This window comes from Schistocerca gregaria, chromosome 1 (genome assembly GCF_023897955.1).
Source record: "Schistocerca gregaria isolate iqSchGreg1 chromosome 1, iqSchGreg1.2, whole genome shotgun sequence".
Classification (NCBI taxonomy): domain Eukaryota; kingdom Metazoa; phylum Arthropoda; class Insecta; order Orthoptera; family Acrididae; genus Schistocerca; species Schistocerca gregaria.
Genome location: NC_064920.1, coordinates 718,675,719 through 718,694,903, shown reverse-complemented (window position 1 = coordinate 718,694,903; position 19,185 = coordinate 718,675,719). Strand labels below are relative to the sequence as shown.

Sequence of the window (19,185 nt, the reverse complement as noted above, 5' to 3'; positions counted from 1 at the left end):
GCATTTGGTTGTTTAGTTCTGAGTTACGTACAGTATGCATATGGCTGTAGTTTTGTTCAGGTTTATATGCAAGACATTAATTTTAGTTAATTGGTACAAAGTGTGCCACCTAACAGTTATCCATTCATTGGTTATAAAAGCAGCACACCCCATTGTATTCCCACCACACCACACTTTACTGTACACACTGACGCCATTGATGTGCACAACACATAACACCTTAGCATAATATGCTCAGTTGATCGTCCAATTCAGCAGGTTCATTCCATACACTGATCTGTCCGATGCATGAAATTGGTCAAGAAACTGCGAATTATCAACCACATCGTTTTGTGTGCTGTCTGAAAGGGGGTTAAGCATAATTGGAAATCAATGTTGAAGGTGACAGTATAACCATCTCAGTGTCTGATGCAAAGGCAGTTAGTATCAGAACTCCATCTTTAAGTGAATGTGTTGAAGTCTCCGTTAATTATGTTTATATTCTGCACATCCCTTTGTAGCTTATGACACCAGATTCTTTCCATAGTAGGCTACCATGTAGTGAAATATCTTTTAGATTGCTTTGTTGATGAAACAAGGGAAGAATGGCTAGTTATGTGTTTCTGAGGTAGCTGCTGTCAGTTACTTTTATCTTCTTGGCATTTGCTGGAGTAGTATGTAGAAGACTAAGATTATAGATCCTACCCTAAAACTATTCTGTGAGTTGAGTGTTAAGCTTTTTTTTGTGTGTGTTTGTTAATGCTAAAAGTGTCCACAAAGAGGGGGGTCGGCAAGAGGAGTGGGCGCCTGCTTCCTCCTCCACCCCCTTCTCCAGAATCTAGGTTACGGTAAAATGAAATGATGGTGTGGCGTTGTAGGCTGGGAAGTTCGGTCGCCAGGCGCAAGTCTTACTTCATGACACCACATTGGTGGTGATGAGATGATGAGGGGGACAACACAACACCCAGTCCTATGTGGCTGAGAATCGAACCGAGGCCCGCTGCATGGTAGGCAAGCATGTTACCACTCAACTAAGCAAGCAGACTGGAGTACAGTGTCTTTATACATCACAGAACTGTCATAAACTTTTAGAAGTAATTTCCCTTGATTCCGCTAAACCTCTTATTTAGTCAGTTGTTGCATTACATTAGGCTAAATTAGTTCTTCTGGCCTGACACATCTTGAAAATCAACAGCCAATTTATGAAAAATTTGAGTTTTGACTCCCCCCCCCCTCCTTTCCCAGATAATTTCAATGGACGTCCATGCTGAGTGGCCTATTTGTATACACTTAATGCCATTTTTGGTCCAGCTTGAGATAAATCCCATACACTTGAGTTGCTTTCTAATGTAAAACTGTTTAAGACACTTTCTCGAGCAATCTTGGTATAGGAGTTGCATAGTGCCCCATCCTCCCACCTTGCATATTTTGTTGTAACATTTAGTATATGTGATATGTAATATGCACAAAAATACTTGTCACAAATATGTCCGTAATATAATAATGTACTATAGCTTTTATGATATTATTTTTATGAAATTACTTTTCAGTTTCTATTTCTACAAAGAAAACAGTTAAATAAGACACAAATGTAGACATCTGGCTACACAACAGATCAGCCTGTTATTTCATATTCACATTTATTGGCTTTGTCCTCCCACAACTAATTTGTCACCTTGCAGTCTAATATAGAGTATAGGTTATGCTAGATATCTTTCATTGTAAGATTCAGGAGGGTGGGGCGCTGTCACACTGTAGCTAGAGTAGAGTCGGCAAAAGAAGATCCCATACAGCTTGCATTGCCAGTGTTAGCTTTCATATGAACTGCAAATGGTTGCAGGCAGAAACAGTAGTTGTCTATGGAGCTGGCAGCAGCATTCAGACATTTGTACGCTCTGCTGAGCAGTTATACAATGAGAGAACTTTCTGGATGCATTTTGTTACTGCACCTGAATTGTTATAAGTTTCAGGTTCACCTGTGAAGTGATTGAAGTGCTAGAGCCACTTTTAGAGAGACTGAAAAGGCGTGAAGAAATCTTCAAGGTTGGCATTCCACTGTTCCTGATGTGAAAGAGGTGGACTCTTGCTTCTAGGTATAGTGGTTCAACTTTTTGTGCTCTACACAAAAATGATGAAAACATAGTTCAGAAAGCAATGCATTTGGCATAATCTCAGTTCAAAGTGGGCAACAACTCATGTCACGAGAAATTTGTCCCATAGTTCAATGAGGCATAAGTAGTGGTGAAAGTATGCTATGGACCTGGTCTTTTGCCTGACTACTGTCTGTCTGGGTTTTAGTATAGGCCTATCACAAATTTTGGTCTGTCTTGTGTGTTTAATAACCATGCTACCATCCTGTAAATTTGCTAAAAAACACTAAAGTATCAAAATATACCTGTGTTCAAAGCAATGTATCTCATAATGGACGCCTACCACATTACATTCATTAACACCATTCAACAGAGCACATTTCATTCTATTTCTTTTCTCTACTTAGCACTTGACAATTTGTTTTTAGTGCCTGAAGCATATCAAGCTGTTGCTAGAATTGAAAAACAAGATCAAGTTTATGTATGCAGTCTTGGAAATACTTATTCACCATGTCATTTAACAACATACAGTTCCTTAAAACGTCTAAATGATGTGGAACTTTCTGTAGAACAAGGATTACTTACTAGACCGAGTGATTTACACTCTACTGAAAATGCTCTACTATGCTTCCACCGTGAAGCTTTACTCCTATAAAGACTTGAGTTTTTGCAAAGATCATGCTCCAACCCATTTATTAAGAAAAACCATATACACGAAATAGTTTGCGCTCAGTCAACATAGAAGACGCTGACCCACTAAAAAGGATAACCATGTCTGATATTAAACCAGACCAAAAAATGTGCCCTTCCTGTAGAAAAAATTTGATACTCTGAAATATTCACATATGGAAGTTACATCTCAGTCAGATGAAGATGATGAGACTAATGTTGCTCACAATTTGAGTACAAGCTTAGCAGCTGTTGGAATATCACCATTACAGTTTCAAGGAATTGGTGAAAGGGATACAAAAGGATATGCAAAGTGCAAAATACATCAACTAGACAATCCAATTATTAAGAAAATTACAGAAGTGGGAGGACTTGATCCCAGTGAACTGAAACAACCATTCACAAGCAAGCAATGCTCTGCCAGAAAGTTTCAAAAATAAAATTGTTAGCGAATTTTAGACATTCTTAAGAGAGGTATCATAATGTATGAGAAACCAAGACACAGTGCATGTCTGTAAGAGAGAAATAATTAATGTAAAATATCTTGTAATAGTTCATGTGAAAAAATAAAGTGTGATCCAGACAGCTCTTTCATTGGATAAATCAACAATGATCACTGACTTCTACCAAACAGTCTTCCTTTTATGGTTCAAAAAATAAATGAATAAATAAAAATTAAGTTTTTCTTGCTGTTAGTGACCTCCATACCTGAACTGAAGGAGAAGACTTTTGTATAAGAAGATTTGTTTTTAAAGTACACTTATGGAATTTGACTGCCAGTATCAGTTAATTTTTCAGTCTAAATTCTCAATAATGTTCCTAACAGTAACAATGGCTACAAGTAACTCTGTGTATGCTGTTTGGAATACTTGGACTTGCAGGCCTAAATTTGAATTCACATAATTCTTTCCAGGCACTTATTCTAGCAGTAAACACATTTTTATGAGAGTGCAAATACAAGACACACTTGTGGAGAAAGGCTTACTTGGTCCTTCAAGTAATATACAGGGTGGTCCATTGATTGTGACCGGGCCAAATATCACACGAAATAAGTGTCACATGAAAGAACTACAAAGGACGAAACTCGTCTAGCTTGAAGGGGGAAACCAGATGGCTCTATGGTTGGCCCATTAGATGGCGCTGCCATAGGTCAAACGGAAATCAACTGCATTTTTATTGTTTTTTAAAAAATGGGAACCCCCATTTTTTATTACGTATTCGTGTAGTACATAAAGAAGTATGAATGTTTTAGTTGGACCACTTTTTTCGCTTAGTGATAGATAGCGCTGTAATAGTCACAAACATACGGCTCACAATTTTAGACGAACAGTTGGTAACAGGTAGGTTTTTTAACTTAAAATACAGGACGTAGGTTTGTTTCAACATTTTATTTTGGTTGTTCCAATGTGGTACATGTACCTTTGTGAACTTTTCATTTCTGAGAATGCATGCTGTTACAGATTACCTGTAAATACCACATTAATGCAATGAATGCTCAAAATGATGTCCGTCAACTTCAATGCATTTGGCAATACGTGTATGACAATCCGCTGACGCATGTTGCCAGGCATTGTCGGTGGATCACAATAGCAAATATCCTTCAACTTTCCCCGCAGGAATAAATCCGGGTACGCCAGATCCAGTGAACGTGCGTGCCATGGTATGTTGCTTCGACGACCAATCCACCTGTCATGAAGTATGCTATTCAGTGCCGCTTCAACTGCACACGAACTATGTGCCGGACATCCATCAAGTTGGAAGTACATCGCCATTCTGTCGTGCAGTGAAACATCATGTAGTAACATTGATAGAACATTACGTAGGAAATCAGCGTACATTGTAACGTTTAGATTGCCATAGATAAAATGGGGGCCAATTATCCTGCCTCCCATAATGCCACTCCATACATTAACCCGCCAAGATCACTGATGTTCCATTTGTTGCAGATATCATGGATTTTCTGTTGCCCAATAGTGCATATTATGCCGGTTTATGTTACCGCTGTTGGAGAATGACGCTTCGTCGCTAAATAGAATGCGTGCAAAAAATCTGTCATTGTCCCGTAATTTCTCTTGTGCCCAGTGGCAGAACTGTACACGACGTTCAAAGTTGTTGCCATGCAATTCCTGGTGCATAGAAATATGGTACGGGTGCAATCGATGTTGACGTAGCATTCTCAACACCGACGATTTTGAGATTCTCGATTCTCACACAGTTTGTCTGCTACTGATGTGCGGATTAGCCGCGACAGCAGCTAAAACACTTACTTGGGCATCATCATTTGTTGCAGGTCGTGGCTGATGTTTCACATGTGGCTGACCACTTCCTGTTTCCTTAAATAACGTAACTATCTGGAGAACGGTCCAGACACTTGGATGATGTCGTCCAGGATACCGAGCAGCATACATAGCATACGCCCGTTGGGCATTTTGATCACAATAGCCATGCATCAACACAATAATCAGGCAATTACATTTTTATGTTTTGTTGTTGTTGTTGTTGTGGTCTTCAGTCCTGATACTGGTTTGATACAGCTCTCCATGCTACTCTATCCTGTGCAAGCCTCTTCATCTCCCAGTACCCACTGCAACCTACATCCTTCGGAATCTGCTTAGTGTATTCATATCTTGGTCTCCCTCTACAATTTTTACCCTCCACGCTACGCTGCCCTCCAATACTAAATTGGTGATCCCTTGATGCCTCAGAACATGTCCTACCAACCGATCCCTTCTTCTAGTCAAGTTGAGCCACAGACTTCTCTTCTCCCCAATCCTATTCAACACCTCCTCATTAGTTATGAGATCCTCTAATCGTCAGCATTCTTCTGTAGCACCACATTTCGAAAGCTTCTATTCTCTTCTTGTCTAAACTATTTATCGTCCATGTTTCACTTCCATACATGGCTACACTCCATACAAATACTTTCAGAAACGACTTCCTAACACTTAAATCAATACTCGATGTTAACAAATTTCTCTTCTTCAGAAACACATTCCTTCCCATTGCCAGTCTACATTTTATATCCTCTCTACTTCAACCATCATCAGTTATTTTGCTCCCCAAATAGCAAAACTCCTTTACTGCTTCAAGTGTCTCATTTCCTAATCTTATTCCCTCAGCATCACCCGACTTAATTCGACTACATTCCATTATCCTCATTTTGCTTTTGTTGATGTTCATCTTGTATCCTCCTTTCAAGACACTATCCATTCCGTTCAACTGCTCTTCCAAGTCCTTTGCTGTCTCTGACCGAATTATGATGTTATCGGCGAACCTCAAAGTTTTTATTTCTTCTCCATGGATTTTAATACCTACTCTGAACTTTTCTTTTGTTTCCTTTATTGCTTACTCAATATACACATTGAATAACATCGGGGACAGGCTACAACCCTGTCTCACTCCCTTCCCAACTGCTGCTTCCCTTTCGTGTCCCTCAACTCTTATAACTGCCACCTGGTTTCTGTACAAATTGTAAATAGCCTTTCGCTCCCTGTATTTTACCCCTGCCACCTTCAGAATTTAAAAGAGAGTATTCCAGTCAACATTGTCAAAAGCTTTCTCTAAGTCTACAAATGCTAGAAATGTAGGTTTGCCCTTCCTTAATCTAGCTTCTAAGATAAGTCGTAGGGTCAGTATTGCCTCACGTGTTCCAACATTTCTACGGAATCCAAACTGATCTTCCCCGAGGTCGGCTTCTACTAGTTTTTCCATTCGTCTGTAAAGAATTCGCGTTAGCATTTTGCAGCTGTGACTTATTAAACTGATAGTTTGGTAATTTTCATATCTGTCAACACCTGCTTTCTTTGGGATTGGAATTATTATATTCTTCTTGAAGTCTGAGGGTATTTTGCCTGTCTCATACTTCTTGCTCACCAGATGGTAGAGTTTTGTCAGGACTGGCTCTCCCAAGGCGGTCAGTAGTTCCAATGGAATGTTGTCTACTCCGGGGGGCCTTGTTTCGACTCAGGTCTTTCAGTGCTCTGTCAAACTCTTCACGCAGTATCGTATCTCCCATTTCATCTTCATCTACATCCTCTTCCATTTCCATAATATTGTCCTAAAGTACATCGCCCTTGTATAGACCCTCTATATACTCCTTCCACCTTTCTGCTTTCCCTTCTTCGCTTAGAACTGGGTTTCCATCTGAGCTCTTGACGTTCATACAAGTGGTTCTCTTATCTCCAAAGCTCTCTTTAATTTTCCTGTAGGCAATATCTATCTTACCCCTAGTGAGATAAGCCTCTACATCCTTACATTTGTCCTATAGCCATCCCTGCTTAGCCATTTTCGTCTGTATTCCTTTTTGCCTGCTTCATTTACTGCATTTTTATATTTTCTCCTTTCATCAATTAAATTCAATATTTCTTCTGTTACCCAAGGATTTCTACTAGCCCTCGTCCTTTTACCTACTTGATCCTCTGCTGCCTTCACAACTTCATCCCTCAAAGCTACCCATTCTTCTTCTACCGCATTTCTTGCCCCCATTCATGTCAATTGCTCCCTTATGCTCTCCCTGAAACTCTGTACAACCTCAGGTTCTTTTAGTTTATCCATGTCCCATCTCCTTAAATTCCCACCTTTTTGCAGTTTCTTCAGTTTTAATCTACAGGTCATAACCAATAGATTGTGGTCAGAGTCCACATCTGCCCCTGGAAATGTCTTACAATTTAAAACCTGTTTCCTAAATTACCATTATATAATCTATCTGAAACCTGCCAGTATCTCCAGGCTTCTTCCATGTATACAGCCTTTTATGATTCTTGAACCAAGTGTTACCTATGATTAAGTTGTGCTCTGTGCAAAATTATACCAGGGGGCTTCCTCTTTCATTTCTTTGCCCCAGTCCATATTCACCTATTATGTTTCCTTCTCTCCCTTTTCCTACTACCGAATTCCAGTCACCGATGACTATTAAATTTTCATCTCCCATCACTATCTGAATAATTTCTTTTATTTCATCATACATTTGTTCAATTTCTTCATCATCTGCAGAGCTAGTTGGTGTATAAACTTGTACTACTGTAGTAGGTGTGGGCTTCGTATCTACCTTGGCCACAATAATGCATTCACTATTCTGTTTATAGTAGCTTACCCGCATTCCTATTGTCCTATTCATTATTAAACCTACTCCTGCATTACCCCCATTTGATTTTGTGTTTATAACCCTGTAGTCACCTGACCAGAAGTCTTGTTCCTCCTGCCACCGAACTTCACTAATTCCCACTATATCTAACTTTAACCTATCCATTTCCCTTTTTAAATTTTCTAACCTACCTGCCTGATTAAGGGATCTGACATTCCTCACTCCGATCCGTAGAACGCCAGTTTTGTTTCTCCTGATAACGACATCCTCTTGAGTAGTCCCCACCCGGACATCCGAATGGGGGACTATTTTACCTCCGGAATATTTTACCCAAGAGGACGCCATCATCATTTAATCGTACAGTAAAGCTGCATGCCCTCGGGAAAAATTATGGCCGTAGTTTCCCCTTGCTTTCAGCCGTTCGCAGTACCAGCACGGCAAGGCCGTTTTGGTTATTGTTACAAGGCCAGATCAGTCAATCATCCAGACTGTTGCCCCTGCAACTACTGAGAAGGCTGCTGCCCCCTTTTCAGGAACCACACGTTTGTCTGGCCTCTCAACAGATACCCCTCCGTTGTGGTTGAACCTACGGTACGGCTATCTGTATCGCTGAGGCACTCAAGTCTTCCCACCAACGGCAAGGTCCATGGTTCATGGGGGGGTTTTATGTTTTATTTTTTATGTTTTATTTATCTTTAATTTTTGAAGTAGCTTCAAGTCTGGCCCAACAGTTTTCGTCTGGGATTATCAAGTTGTTCTGTCATGTCCTAACGACAATGTAATCCTTTTACCATGATGAGTATTATGGGATGATGGGTGGCACTACGATGAGATCGTGGAGCGCTTCGAGGACCGGGGGCTGAATTTTGGGACTTTTGTGTCAGTCTTATTTACTATGGTACGTTGATGACACTTTCCTGATATGGCTTCACAGTGAAAATGTACAGAACCATTCTTCTCTCACATGAACAGTCTCCATTTAAATATTAAATTTACTGTCAAGTTGGAATAAGTAAGCTACTAGCCATTTTTTGTTAAACAGCAGACAAGAGACTGGCTTGGTCATTCAGTGCATTGGAAACCAGTGCACACTGATTAGTACTTAAACATCAGTAGTGTTCATAGAGCAAAAATTATTGCTGATGACGACCACATACAGTCTGAAATAGTGTATGAGATGTGTATCCAGGGAGTATGGTTGCAACAAGGGAGACATTGCAAATACTTTCAGGTGTCACCAAGCAAGGATCCTTATGAAACGGCTTATGAAGCCAAGCCAGCTGCATTCCTGCCATATTGTGGGACAATGAGCAGAAATTTAGGACATATGCTGCAAAGACATGGATTGAAACCAGTGTTCTGGCTCTGCTCCCAAGATCCCAGGCATGTTACACCCTGTCAAAGATAATGTAGCTCTTTAAGTGCCCAGTGTGTATGGTGTCCCTTGCGAAACTGGCAGCAACTATGTAGGTCAAACAGTTTTCACATTTGCAGATTCTTGTACTGAGCAGAAGTGGCATTTTAAGTGAAGGGAACTTGAGAAGTCACCTATAGCTGAGCATTGCCTGTAAAATGGGCATAAAATTCAATTTGGAAAGACAAGAGTCTTGGCTCAGGTGTATTGTATTGGGGTTCCATTATAAAGTAGATGGCTGAAATGAGAATAAACAACAACAGTTCTAACAGAGACCAGTGGTGGGGGCAGGGCTTTGGATATTTATTGAAAGCAAAGATGGATGCTTGACACTTGTAGGAAGCAGGCACGGCAGTTGCAAATGTGGTGCCTCTTTTTCACGCCACGTGGTGTCATTGGTCCCACACCAGCCTTGAGGTTTTGTGAAGCATCTTGCCTTCTGCTCAAGCATCACTTCTGTCCCCTCTGATTGGGTCCAGATTCTGCAAATGTGGCCATATGAGTGGAACACCATGCTAGTCATGGTGGTTTTTAACTTCTGGCAACAATGGCAGAGATGGCCATCAAAAGCTCAAGTGTTTTACTCAAAATGGTGTGGCTTATAAACCAAGAAGAGTTTATTCAGAGAATTCATTCACAATATTGGCACACTGTGTCTGCTCTTAAACTCCAATATGTATGTTATGTCATACTGGCTAGGTTCAGTGGAGTGTCCAGAGACTATTGGTCTCCTACTTAACATTAGTTTGTATTTTAGCAGGGGCTGCGTGTGTCATCACTACATGTGGCTTGTTGACCGAGGATGCAGAGTCACTTTCTTCCAAATGATTCTTTGATTTTGAAGAAAGACTTCCTAGTTTCAAAATTAATCATTTCTGTCACCTTTTTCTGTAACAGTTCTTACCAATGAGTTTTGTGCATATGGTGTGGAGTTGTATGTAGTGTGAAGCTATGCAGTGATTTTAGTGCATTGTCAGGTGTTTACTTGAGTTGTATCATCCAGATTGTCCAGTATTTTGGCAAGCTGATGTCTGGTCATCTTCAGGCAGTTCTGATGACTGATTTGTCTTTGGCTGGGCATGTTTTTATATACCCCCTCCCTTTCGATAACAAGCTCAGGTCTGCAGTACTTGGGGGCAGCTCCACTGACATACATATATCCACGGACTTCCCAGCTGTCATGCCCCTTCACGACAAGAAGGCATCCTCATAACACTGTTGCACAGGGCTCCTGAATCATCCGACCATCCGAGTTCATCAATGGAATTACAGCTCCTGCAGACAGTCTTCTAGAAGAATTGTTATAATGACCATATGATCAAGGTGCCATAAAACTGAAGGAGTCTAGGTCGCAGCTTCTAAAGGAAGAAGAGAAACCTCTTGGGATAACATTTACCCCTTTTGTTGGTAATGCAGCTGCAAACAAAAGGGAGAATACCCTGGGAAAGTTTCATCAAGTGTGTATTTCGCCTGCTGCCATGGCAAGAGACATGTTGGTATCATTTAAGGATGACCTAAGACCCTGAAAGCCAGAAGTCTACAGCATCCCATGCCAGTGTGGGAAAGTTTATGTAGGTCAGTTCATCCGTATGATAAAGGAAAGCTGCATGGAGCATAAGTGTCATACAGATAAGGAACAACCAACAAAGTCAGCTGTGGTGGGGTGTTGTCTCCCCATGGACATAGCTTGGATTAGGCCAGCACCAAATTGTTAAAACAGGTCTACATGTTCTGTGATTACATTTTAAAAGAATCTCGAGATCCGGATACATGATGCACTGATATGTAAAGACAACAGTAAGCCTTGGGACCCGGCCTTAAGTATGTTCAAAGCACAGTGGCAGTCTGTGGGTAGGTCCTTGCGCGCCACGCCAACTAAAGAGCTTAAATCACACTACATAGAAGTGCCTCCTCTGCATCAGAAGTACCTCGACCCCCACATTGGTGTCATACATACTAAGGTCCACAACTCCTGGCTGCACACTTCCTGCCTCCACAATGCCAAATTCAAACTTATTGGACCAACGGGGTATAAGATGGCGCCCAGTAGAAGACAAATCAGGACTGCCTGAAGAAATTCAGCTTGCTGAAATACTGCACCATTTGCTCACACTTATACACTGATTGATGACTTCTCTTGTATTCCAGTCATTTTAAAACTTTGAAAATGGCTTGATATATATTCAGAACAAGCACCAATGTCAAAAATATTCATATATAACACTTAACTGTATCTGGTACCCTCCAGGTAATAGAATATTTGTTACCTTTTTGTAATGAGGTATGTGATGTGCTGGGTATGGATTAAACTGCATTGTGCTGCACAAGTTTGTATCGAGTTCATGGAAAATAATGTTAACTATCAAATTTACTGAACTAAATGTTTTTGCATTATTTAATTCTAGACAACAGTGATTCTTAGAAGGAAGTGGCCTCCAGGTCTTTATAAAAAGTCACAGCAACCAAAAAAGTTACGTGGACGACATCACGTTTATGAGTTTGTGGAAAACACAGAGTTCAAGAAACAGCCTGAAATAGAAGTTATTTTGACTGGCTATGTCAAAGGTAAGTCTCATTATTGTTTCCCTTAGGTGGCATTTGCAACAAATCTCTTTGTTGTAGTATACCTCTTTAGTGTATGATGAGCAATTGCTAAGTTATATAATATGCCAAAACTCAGTTATTTTTGTAACAGCAACTGGTCATTTTATTCATGTAGCACATTGTTGTCCATGGTAAGTAATTGAAGTAGCTTTAATTTAGTCATTATTACTTGACGGTAACATTATGGAGGAGTAGCATTTGAAGATGTGCATCAAACCCAAGTTTACATTGAGAAGTGGGATAAAACAGCATAACTAAATTTATTAAGCTTAATGATGTGGTTGAGTGACTGTGATGTATGTATTTTTGTGTATGATGTACCTATATTATACACTTCTGGTCATTAAAATTGCAACATTATTTTACTTTTGTGGATAAATATGGTAGGAAGAACACATGATTAAAATTGTGATTTGAGGGTGTACAGGGTGCAAAATTTTGTAAACGGACCTACCAACCTCTGGCAGCAACAATGGTTTCATCATTCTGTGCTGCTTGATTTCTGTGCCAGAGTTCATCAGTGGTTGTGTCTGGCAAGTTATGGCATGCCAGTCTCTTGGCAGTTGATGACCAGATGTTTTCAGTGAGTGAGGGATTAGGAGAACGTGCTACCCAGGGCAACAGATGAAGACCCTCTGTGTTGAGGTATATCAGAACAATGTGAGCAATATGCTATCTTGTGTTATCTTTTTGAAAGAAAACATCAGAGTGACCTTGAAGATATGGCACAGCCATTGTCTTTAACTTGTCAGAAATGTAATGGCTGCTGTGCAAATTATTGGTTGTGGGAATGAGAGATGATCATGTTATGTTCTTAGAGGCACCACATACCAACATGCCAGGTGCTGAACACTTATGAGAATGATGAGTACAGACTAGCTATAAATTTGTTGTCAGGTATGTTTTGCCATGAGAAAACACATTTTTTTCTTAATTTTACCTAGACGTGTTTTGTGGAAGCTCCAGCAGCATCATCATCTGGTTTTTATTCTCTTTCTATTAAACGACAATTGCTCTTTACTACCTTTACATATAGAAATCTCAATTTTTTTTTTTTTTATGAAAAGTAGTCACAGATTTGATAACAAATATTTTTATGTACGAGGTCTGTTCAAAAAGTTCTGGAACTTTGCCAAAAAAATTTTCTGTGCTTACCTTTTACTTCTCGCGCATGGTCTTCGAAATACTCTCCTCCACAATTGATACACCACTCCTAATGCTGTTTCCACATCTGGAAGCAAGCAGTCTTGGTACGCCTTTTGCCGGATTGCGTGCAAATGTTATTTTATCTTGTCTTTTGTTGCAAATCTTCATCCTTTCTGTGTGGTTTTCAACTTTGGAAATTAAGAAAGAGCCCGCAGGGCCCACATCTGGAGAGTACAGAGAATGAGGCAGCACAGTGATTTTATTTTTTGTGCAACATCACGCACCAGCATGGTGTGTTATCATGATGCAAGAGCCATGAATTCTCACACCACATTTCAGATCGTTGCCTTCTCTTATTATCTCTCTATCATCACAGTATGTCCCAATAGTACCATCGATTAACAGTTTGTCCCTGTGGCATGAATTCATGATGAACTAATCCTTCAAAGTCAAAGAAAACTATCAACATTGCTTTGACATTTGACCTGCCTTAACAACCAACCCATTGTGAGACTGAACCCTGGTCTCTACATCCTAACCGTAAACCCACATCTCATTACCAATTACGATTCTCTTAAGGAACATCTCATTGTCATTTGCATGATCCAATAGCTCTTCACAGATTGCATGGCGAAGGTGTTTCTGGCCTTGACTCATGAGCTGTGGGACGAACTTGGTGGCAACACGATGCATTCCCAGACACTGTTTTAGGATTTCATGAAATGATCCAACTGAAATGTTACATTCTTCTGCAATCTTTCAGAAAGTCACTCTTTGATTGGCACGCATCGCTTCATTGATGTTCCTGACATGAGCATCATTGGCAGACATCGTAGGCATCATTGGTAGACATCGTAGGGTATCATCTGTAACTTCCATCTGACCATTTTTAAACTGTGTGAATCATTTGTAACACTGAATATGGCTTAAACAATCATCAATGTAGGATTCCTGCATCATTTGATGTGTCTCTGTAAAGATTTTCTTGAAATTAACACAAAATTTAATGCAGACAAATTGCTTCTCTAACTCCACCACTTTGAAATGTGCAAACTGTGCAACATGACATTCTACTCAATACAGCACTGAACAATAACTGACAGACAGACAACAAAGAAATGTTACGGAATTTTTTGATAGCAAATGCTGTATTTTTTGTGGTTTTCGGTTGTACCTGGTTTTCTTTCACAGTTTCTAATGTGCAACCATAAAGAACTTAAGGTAAAAAATTATCAAGTTGGTGAATACTGTTCTTAAAAAACTGAAATTGTTATGCATTCAGAGAGTAATGAGCAATTTTCCTGTTATTTAACAGAAAGAAAACAATGCTGTATCTTCAGCTAAACATGTATGAGTAAAACCAAGAAAAAATTGTGTTGACTCAAGATGGATCATATCCAAAAACAAATTTGTTTCAAGCAAAAATGACAGAAAAGCGAGCTTCAACCTCAAGGTAAACAACCTGGCTATGTTCATTCTCCCCAGATACTCAAAACACAATACAGTCATCACGATGCTGTATGCGGGAGACGTGGAGCTATGTTGGCGTACTGCCCTTGTGGACCCTTGGCTTCTGCAAATAAGCCCTTTTCCTCACTCTGGGTAGCCATATGATTTTACATGGCCAAGTGAAGAACATGTCTGTCCTCTTGGCTGCTAGTTGTGTGGGGCCATTAAGAATCTGCATAGCGTTGAGTATGACCTACCCCACTCCATCAGTTCCATATTTGTATAACATTCATGGGATACTGAAAAACATGGGCAGTATTATTGCATAACAATAAACTGCAGTCTCAATGGACCATTATCATTTTGCTGTCAAATTCCAAGACATGCTATTAGATATTTCTCCTTTGTACATGAGGCATAACATCATCTCCCAAACAACGTTCAGATGCAATTTCCATGTGAGAAACATTGTGTGTCATCTTTCCTTTTATACAGAATTTAGATGACTTTACTTTCAAGTTGCTTAGTGCAGTTTTGCTGAAATGTTACTTGCATAGATCCACCTTCATTCCTACCTCACAACCTATTTTTCTTACAAGGGACTGCACTTCCATTTCATAACAGATTTCATTCAAATTTGTGACAAGCAGGGTTTGGCCAGAAAATAAAGTCATGGATGAGGGAGCTCCAGATGGCCAAGTGTTTAGGGAAAATCAGCACTTTTTGCGTGGGTCAGGCTAGGCATGAGCCAGTTAGCATAGTTTCCTGACAGCGTTGGCTCAGTGGGAAGAGTGCAGAATTGTAATCTGAGGATTGTGGAGTAGAGTCCATCTCTTTCTTTTTATCTTCAGTCTTTTGTATCACTTACACTGCAAGTAAACTGAAATAATGCTCAGTATATTATATTTATTATAATTTTCCTAAAGGGCATGAAAAAGAAAGGCAGTGGAAAATTTGAAATTGCAAATAAATTTCCAGGATGGAATTGTAAGGTGTACATGAGAACTTCATGTATAATGTTAGCTACTTCTGTTATTTTGCAGTTGCTGATTTATGCATGCTGGGCTGACATTCATTGTAGAAACAGAGGAAGAGGTAATTACCTGGGTATTTTGCAAGCATTATAAATAATGTATTTTTACACTCACATGGTTTTTTAAAGTTTATGTAGAAAAAAAGACTTCTTTTAAATTCATAGAGATTCTCTGTAGTTGCACAATTTGGCTAAAAATCAACCGCAATGCATTATTTCACCAAATGTTGACAAGAATAGCTGGTGAAGTACAATGGAATGTATTCTGATGCAGTAGCATGACTTATTTTTCTCTCTAGATAATAATTTGCATATTCAAGAATGTTGTAGGTCTGCACTTTATGAGAAATTGATGTTTTTTGCTGTATTCATGATGTTTCAATTTTAATGCCTAGTGGTGTATAAAATGTGGAATATTTAGAAAGGTAGAGCTAAGCCAGTGGAACTGGAAGGGGAGAAGACCACAAATTAAAGTAAGGTTATACATTTTTCTGCAAAGCAACAAGGAAGTTTTGAAATACAAACTAAAAAAAAAAAATTATATTACCCATGCAGGGAAAGAACATGCTAATGTGTCTTGCTACAGGGAATAAATATGCGTTTCCAATGTTTTTTATTAGGTTTTAGATTCCTTGTAGGTTGCCAATGTCGAAGCAAGAAACAGAGAATTTTCCTTTATTGTCCCTTTATTTTGAGACTTTCTGTTTAGTAATGCAGGTTCATTTCCATTTTAAGAGTTTATTATTTATATTGAATGATGAGTATTGCATCTGAGGATGAAAGACAGAGACTTCAGATTCTAATATGTTAGGAAAAGGCAATTATAAGGGTGAATGAGCACAGTCATGAAGAAATTAAAGGTTCACTCACATGATGTAGGAGAAGACTGCAACTATAAGTTAAAGTGTTTTGAGGTGCTAAGTGCTAGCTGGCCAGGGTGGCCATGCGGTTCTAGGTGCTTCAGTCTGGAACCACGTGACGGCTACAGTTGCAGGTTCGAATCCTGCCTCAGGCATGGATGTGTGTGATGTCCTTAGGTTAGTTAGGTTTAAGTAGTTCTAAGTTCTAGGGGCCTGATGACCACAGATGTTAAGTCCCATAGTGCTCAGAGCCATTTTTTGCTAAGTGCTGAAGAAAGATAAAATATTATACAAAAAATTATTGATATGGTAGACTGAAATGAACAACCATTGTATCTGAAAGGCCTCATTACAATACTTCCACATCTCAGAAGGTGACTGAGGAAGAATGAAGATGAAGCACAGTTTCAAGAGTGTAATTTCAGTAACAGATTAAGAGTACAAGGTGATGACATTGTATTACATGAAATTCTTATACAAAGAAAAGCCTTTATGGCAGTACATGAAGTAACAAGGTGATGATTAATGACAGCCCAGAAGTTTCTGAAGCTGGGGTAGTCTCCTCGTGCTGGAGAGGGTAAGCATGAAAGTAGGCCATGGGTAATTAAGGAAGAAGTCGAAATGTCATTTTATGATTACATTCATTTGTTTAGGGGTAGATCAAGTCATTACCACAAAGTCAGGACAAGAATTTAAAAGAGGAACTTTTGGTTGAAAAATTACAGTGACTGATCGGGGAAAATACCCGAATTTTGACATTCCATATGAAAAGCATAGAACAGTATTCAACACCAAATTCAATATAGCTTTGGGTATCCTAGGAATGATATGTACTCAACCTGCAATAGTTACATTGCTTAGATGAAAATGCTGAATGCAATGTAATCTGAAAATTTAGATGATGTCACGAAGGAACAAGTCTTGAAAGAAATTAATAAGATCACCATCAGCCAGAAAATACCCAAACACAAAGCTGAAACATTTTATTCCAAAAAGAGAAATACTTGTTTTAAAAAGCAAGAAGTCTGATGAAACGGAAGCACTCTGGACTTCTAAAAAACTGTACACTTACTAAATTGTAAGTACTAATTACATGTATTACAAAACATGTATTACAAATGTGTGTTTGCTCTTCAGTATTCTGCACTTATTACTGAAGATGTTGGAAGAAAAGGGGCAAAGAAGTTGTAACCTTTTCAGATCACTTTGTGACAGAATAACTACACAAGAAAGTCAAACATCTTGAAGCTTTTGTGATTCGTGCTCGGGCTACAACAAGAATTACACTCTATCAAGGTATCTTAATTATCTTGTGAGTTAACAGAAACCTTTGGAACTTTATCAGAAGACACACTTTTTATGCAGTTTGATAAGAATATGGAACTGATGAACACATAGGCAGTAGGAAAAGTTCCAATGGATTGGTTGTGGATCATGGTTGATGTTCAGTGGAACCTAAGCCTCTTGATGTTGTGGTGATCAATCAGGATATGGTACAAAATTGGGGTCATTTCTGAAGAATGGATGTTTGAGGAAATGTCATTTCCTAACATTGTCCATCAGAAAGGCAGTCATAAAAAGACCGAGAGCGAGGTGGCGCAGTGGTTAGCGCACTGGACTCGCATTCGGGAGGACGATGGTTCACTCCCGTCTCCGGCCATCCCGATTTAGGTTTTCCGTGATTTCCTTAAATCGTTTCAAGCAAATGCCAGGATGGTTACTTTGAAAGGGCACGGCCGATTTCCTTCCCAATCCTTCCCTAACTCGAGCTTGCGCTCCGTCTCTAATGACCTCATTGTCGATGGAACGTTAAACACTAACCACCACCACCGCAGTCATAAAAAACAACAACAACAACAACAACAACAACTTGGGACTATCTGTCTCCTGCACACAGAGGTAAAATATAAACATATAATAATATATTTTTAGAATAATGTTATATAGCGATAATAATAATAATTTGTCTTTATGGGTCCTCTGGCAACATCAAAAGCAAAGTATCAGTATCTTCAGATTTTGAAGGAATATTGCAGATAAGGTTTGTTTGATCCATGGGCGAGCGTCAAAGAGATGATGAAGAAACAGAAATGGGGGAATACTGAAGAGAGGCATAATTATACACACATATCGTTGTTTTAGTCTAGAAAAGTATTACTTCATACGGTGTAATTCACCATGCACCTTTTATGTCACTATGCAGAGTGATACCACCCCAGGATCTTACATAAATATTTTACACTAGGCTGACAAGTGGATTTGAGACAAAGTTGCCACTTTGTCACATGAAATTAAAATAGCAAAGAGAACCTCCTTACTATGAAGTATCTTTATTGTTTCAAACATTCGTTTTCATTACAGAATAATCTGATACACTGTATTGAACAAAAATACAATTTTTCTAACAAGATCTTGAGTGCTGCTTTATTCAAGCGGCACTTTTATCTCTCTTTTAACACATGGCATTCCTTTAAATATTATGCAAATAAAGCCACAATTTAAAATTTTTAGCACTTGGTTTATATTAAATTATACATGGACACAAGCAGACATGTCTGCTTGTGTCTGTATATGTGCGGATGGATATGCGTGTGTGTGTGCGAGTGTATACCTGTCCTTTTGCCTTCTTCATTCTAGCATGTCAAGAACTGAAGTGCACTGCCCATTTGTTGTTTTTTGTGTTGTTCAGTTAGAATTTTGATTACCCAAGGTGAGCAAAGTTTTTGTAATTTCAGATTTTCAGTAACAGTTTCCTTGAATTAGTGATCGTGAGATTTGCGAAACTTCCATAGCAAGGGCACTAAGTGTAAACTTTACAGTTGTGCTTAATCTTCTCTTCAGTTGTGTGAACCAGTTCA

At 39.2% G+C, this 19,185-nt stretch overlaps 1 protein-coding gene across 1 annotated transcript in view; it reads left to right on the top strand.

Moving 5' to 3' along the window:
- LOC126266602 (39S ribosomal protein L9, mitochondrial) overlaps positions 1-19,185 on the top strand; it is a 39,998-nt gene that overhangs the window by 1,072 nt on the left and 19,741 nt on the right. The window contains exon 2 of the mRNA XM_049970928.1: positions 11,641-11,800. Coding sequence (XP_049826885.1) covers positions 11,641-11,800 — 160 coding nt within the window. The remainder of the gene's footprint in view (positions 1-11,640; positions 11,801-19,185) is intronic.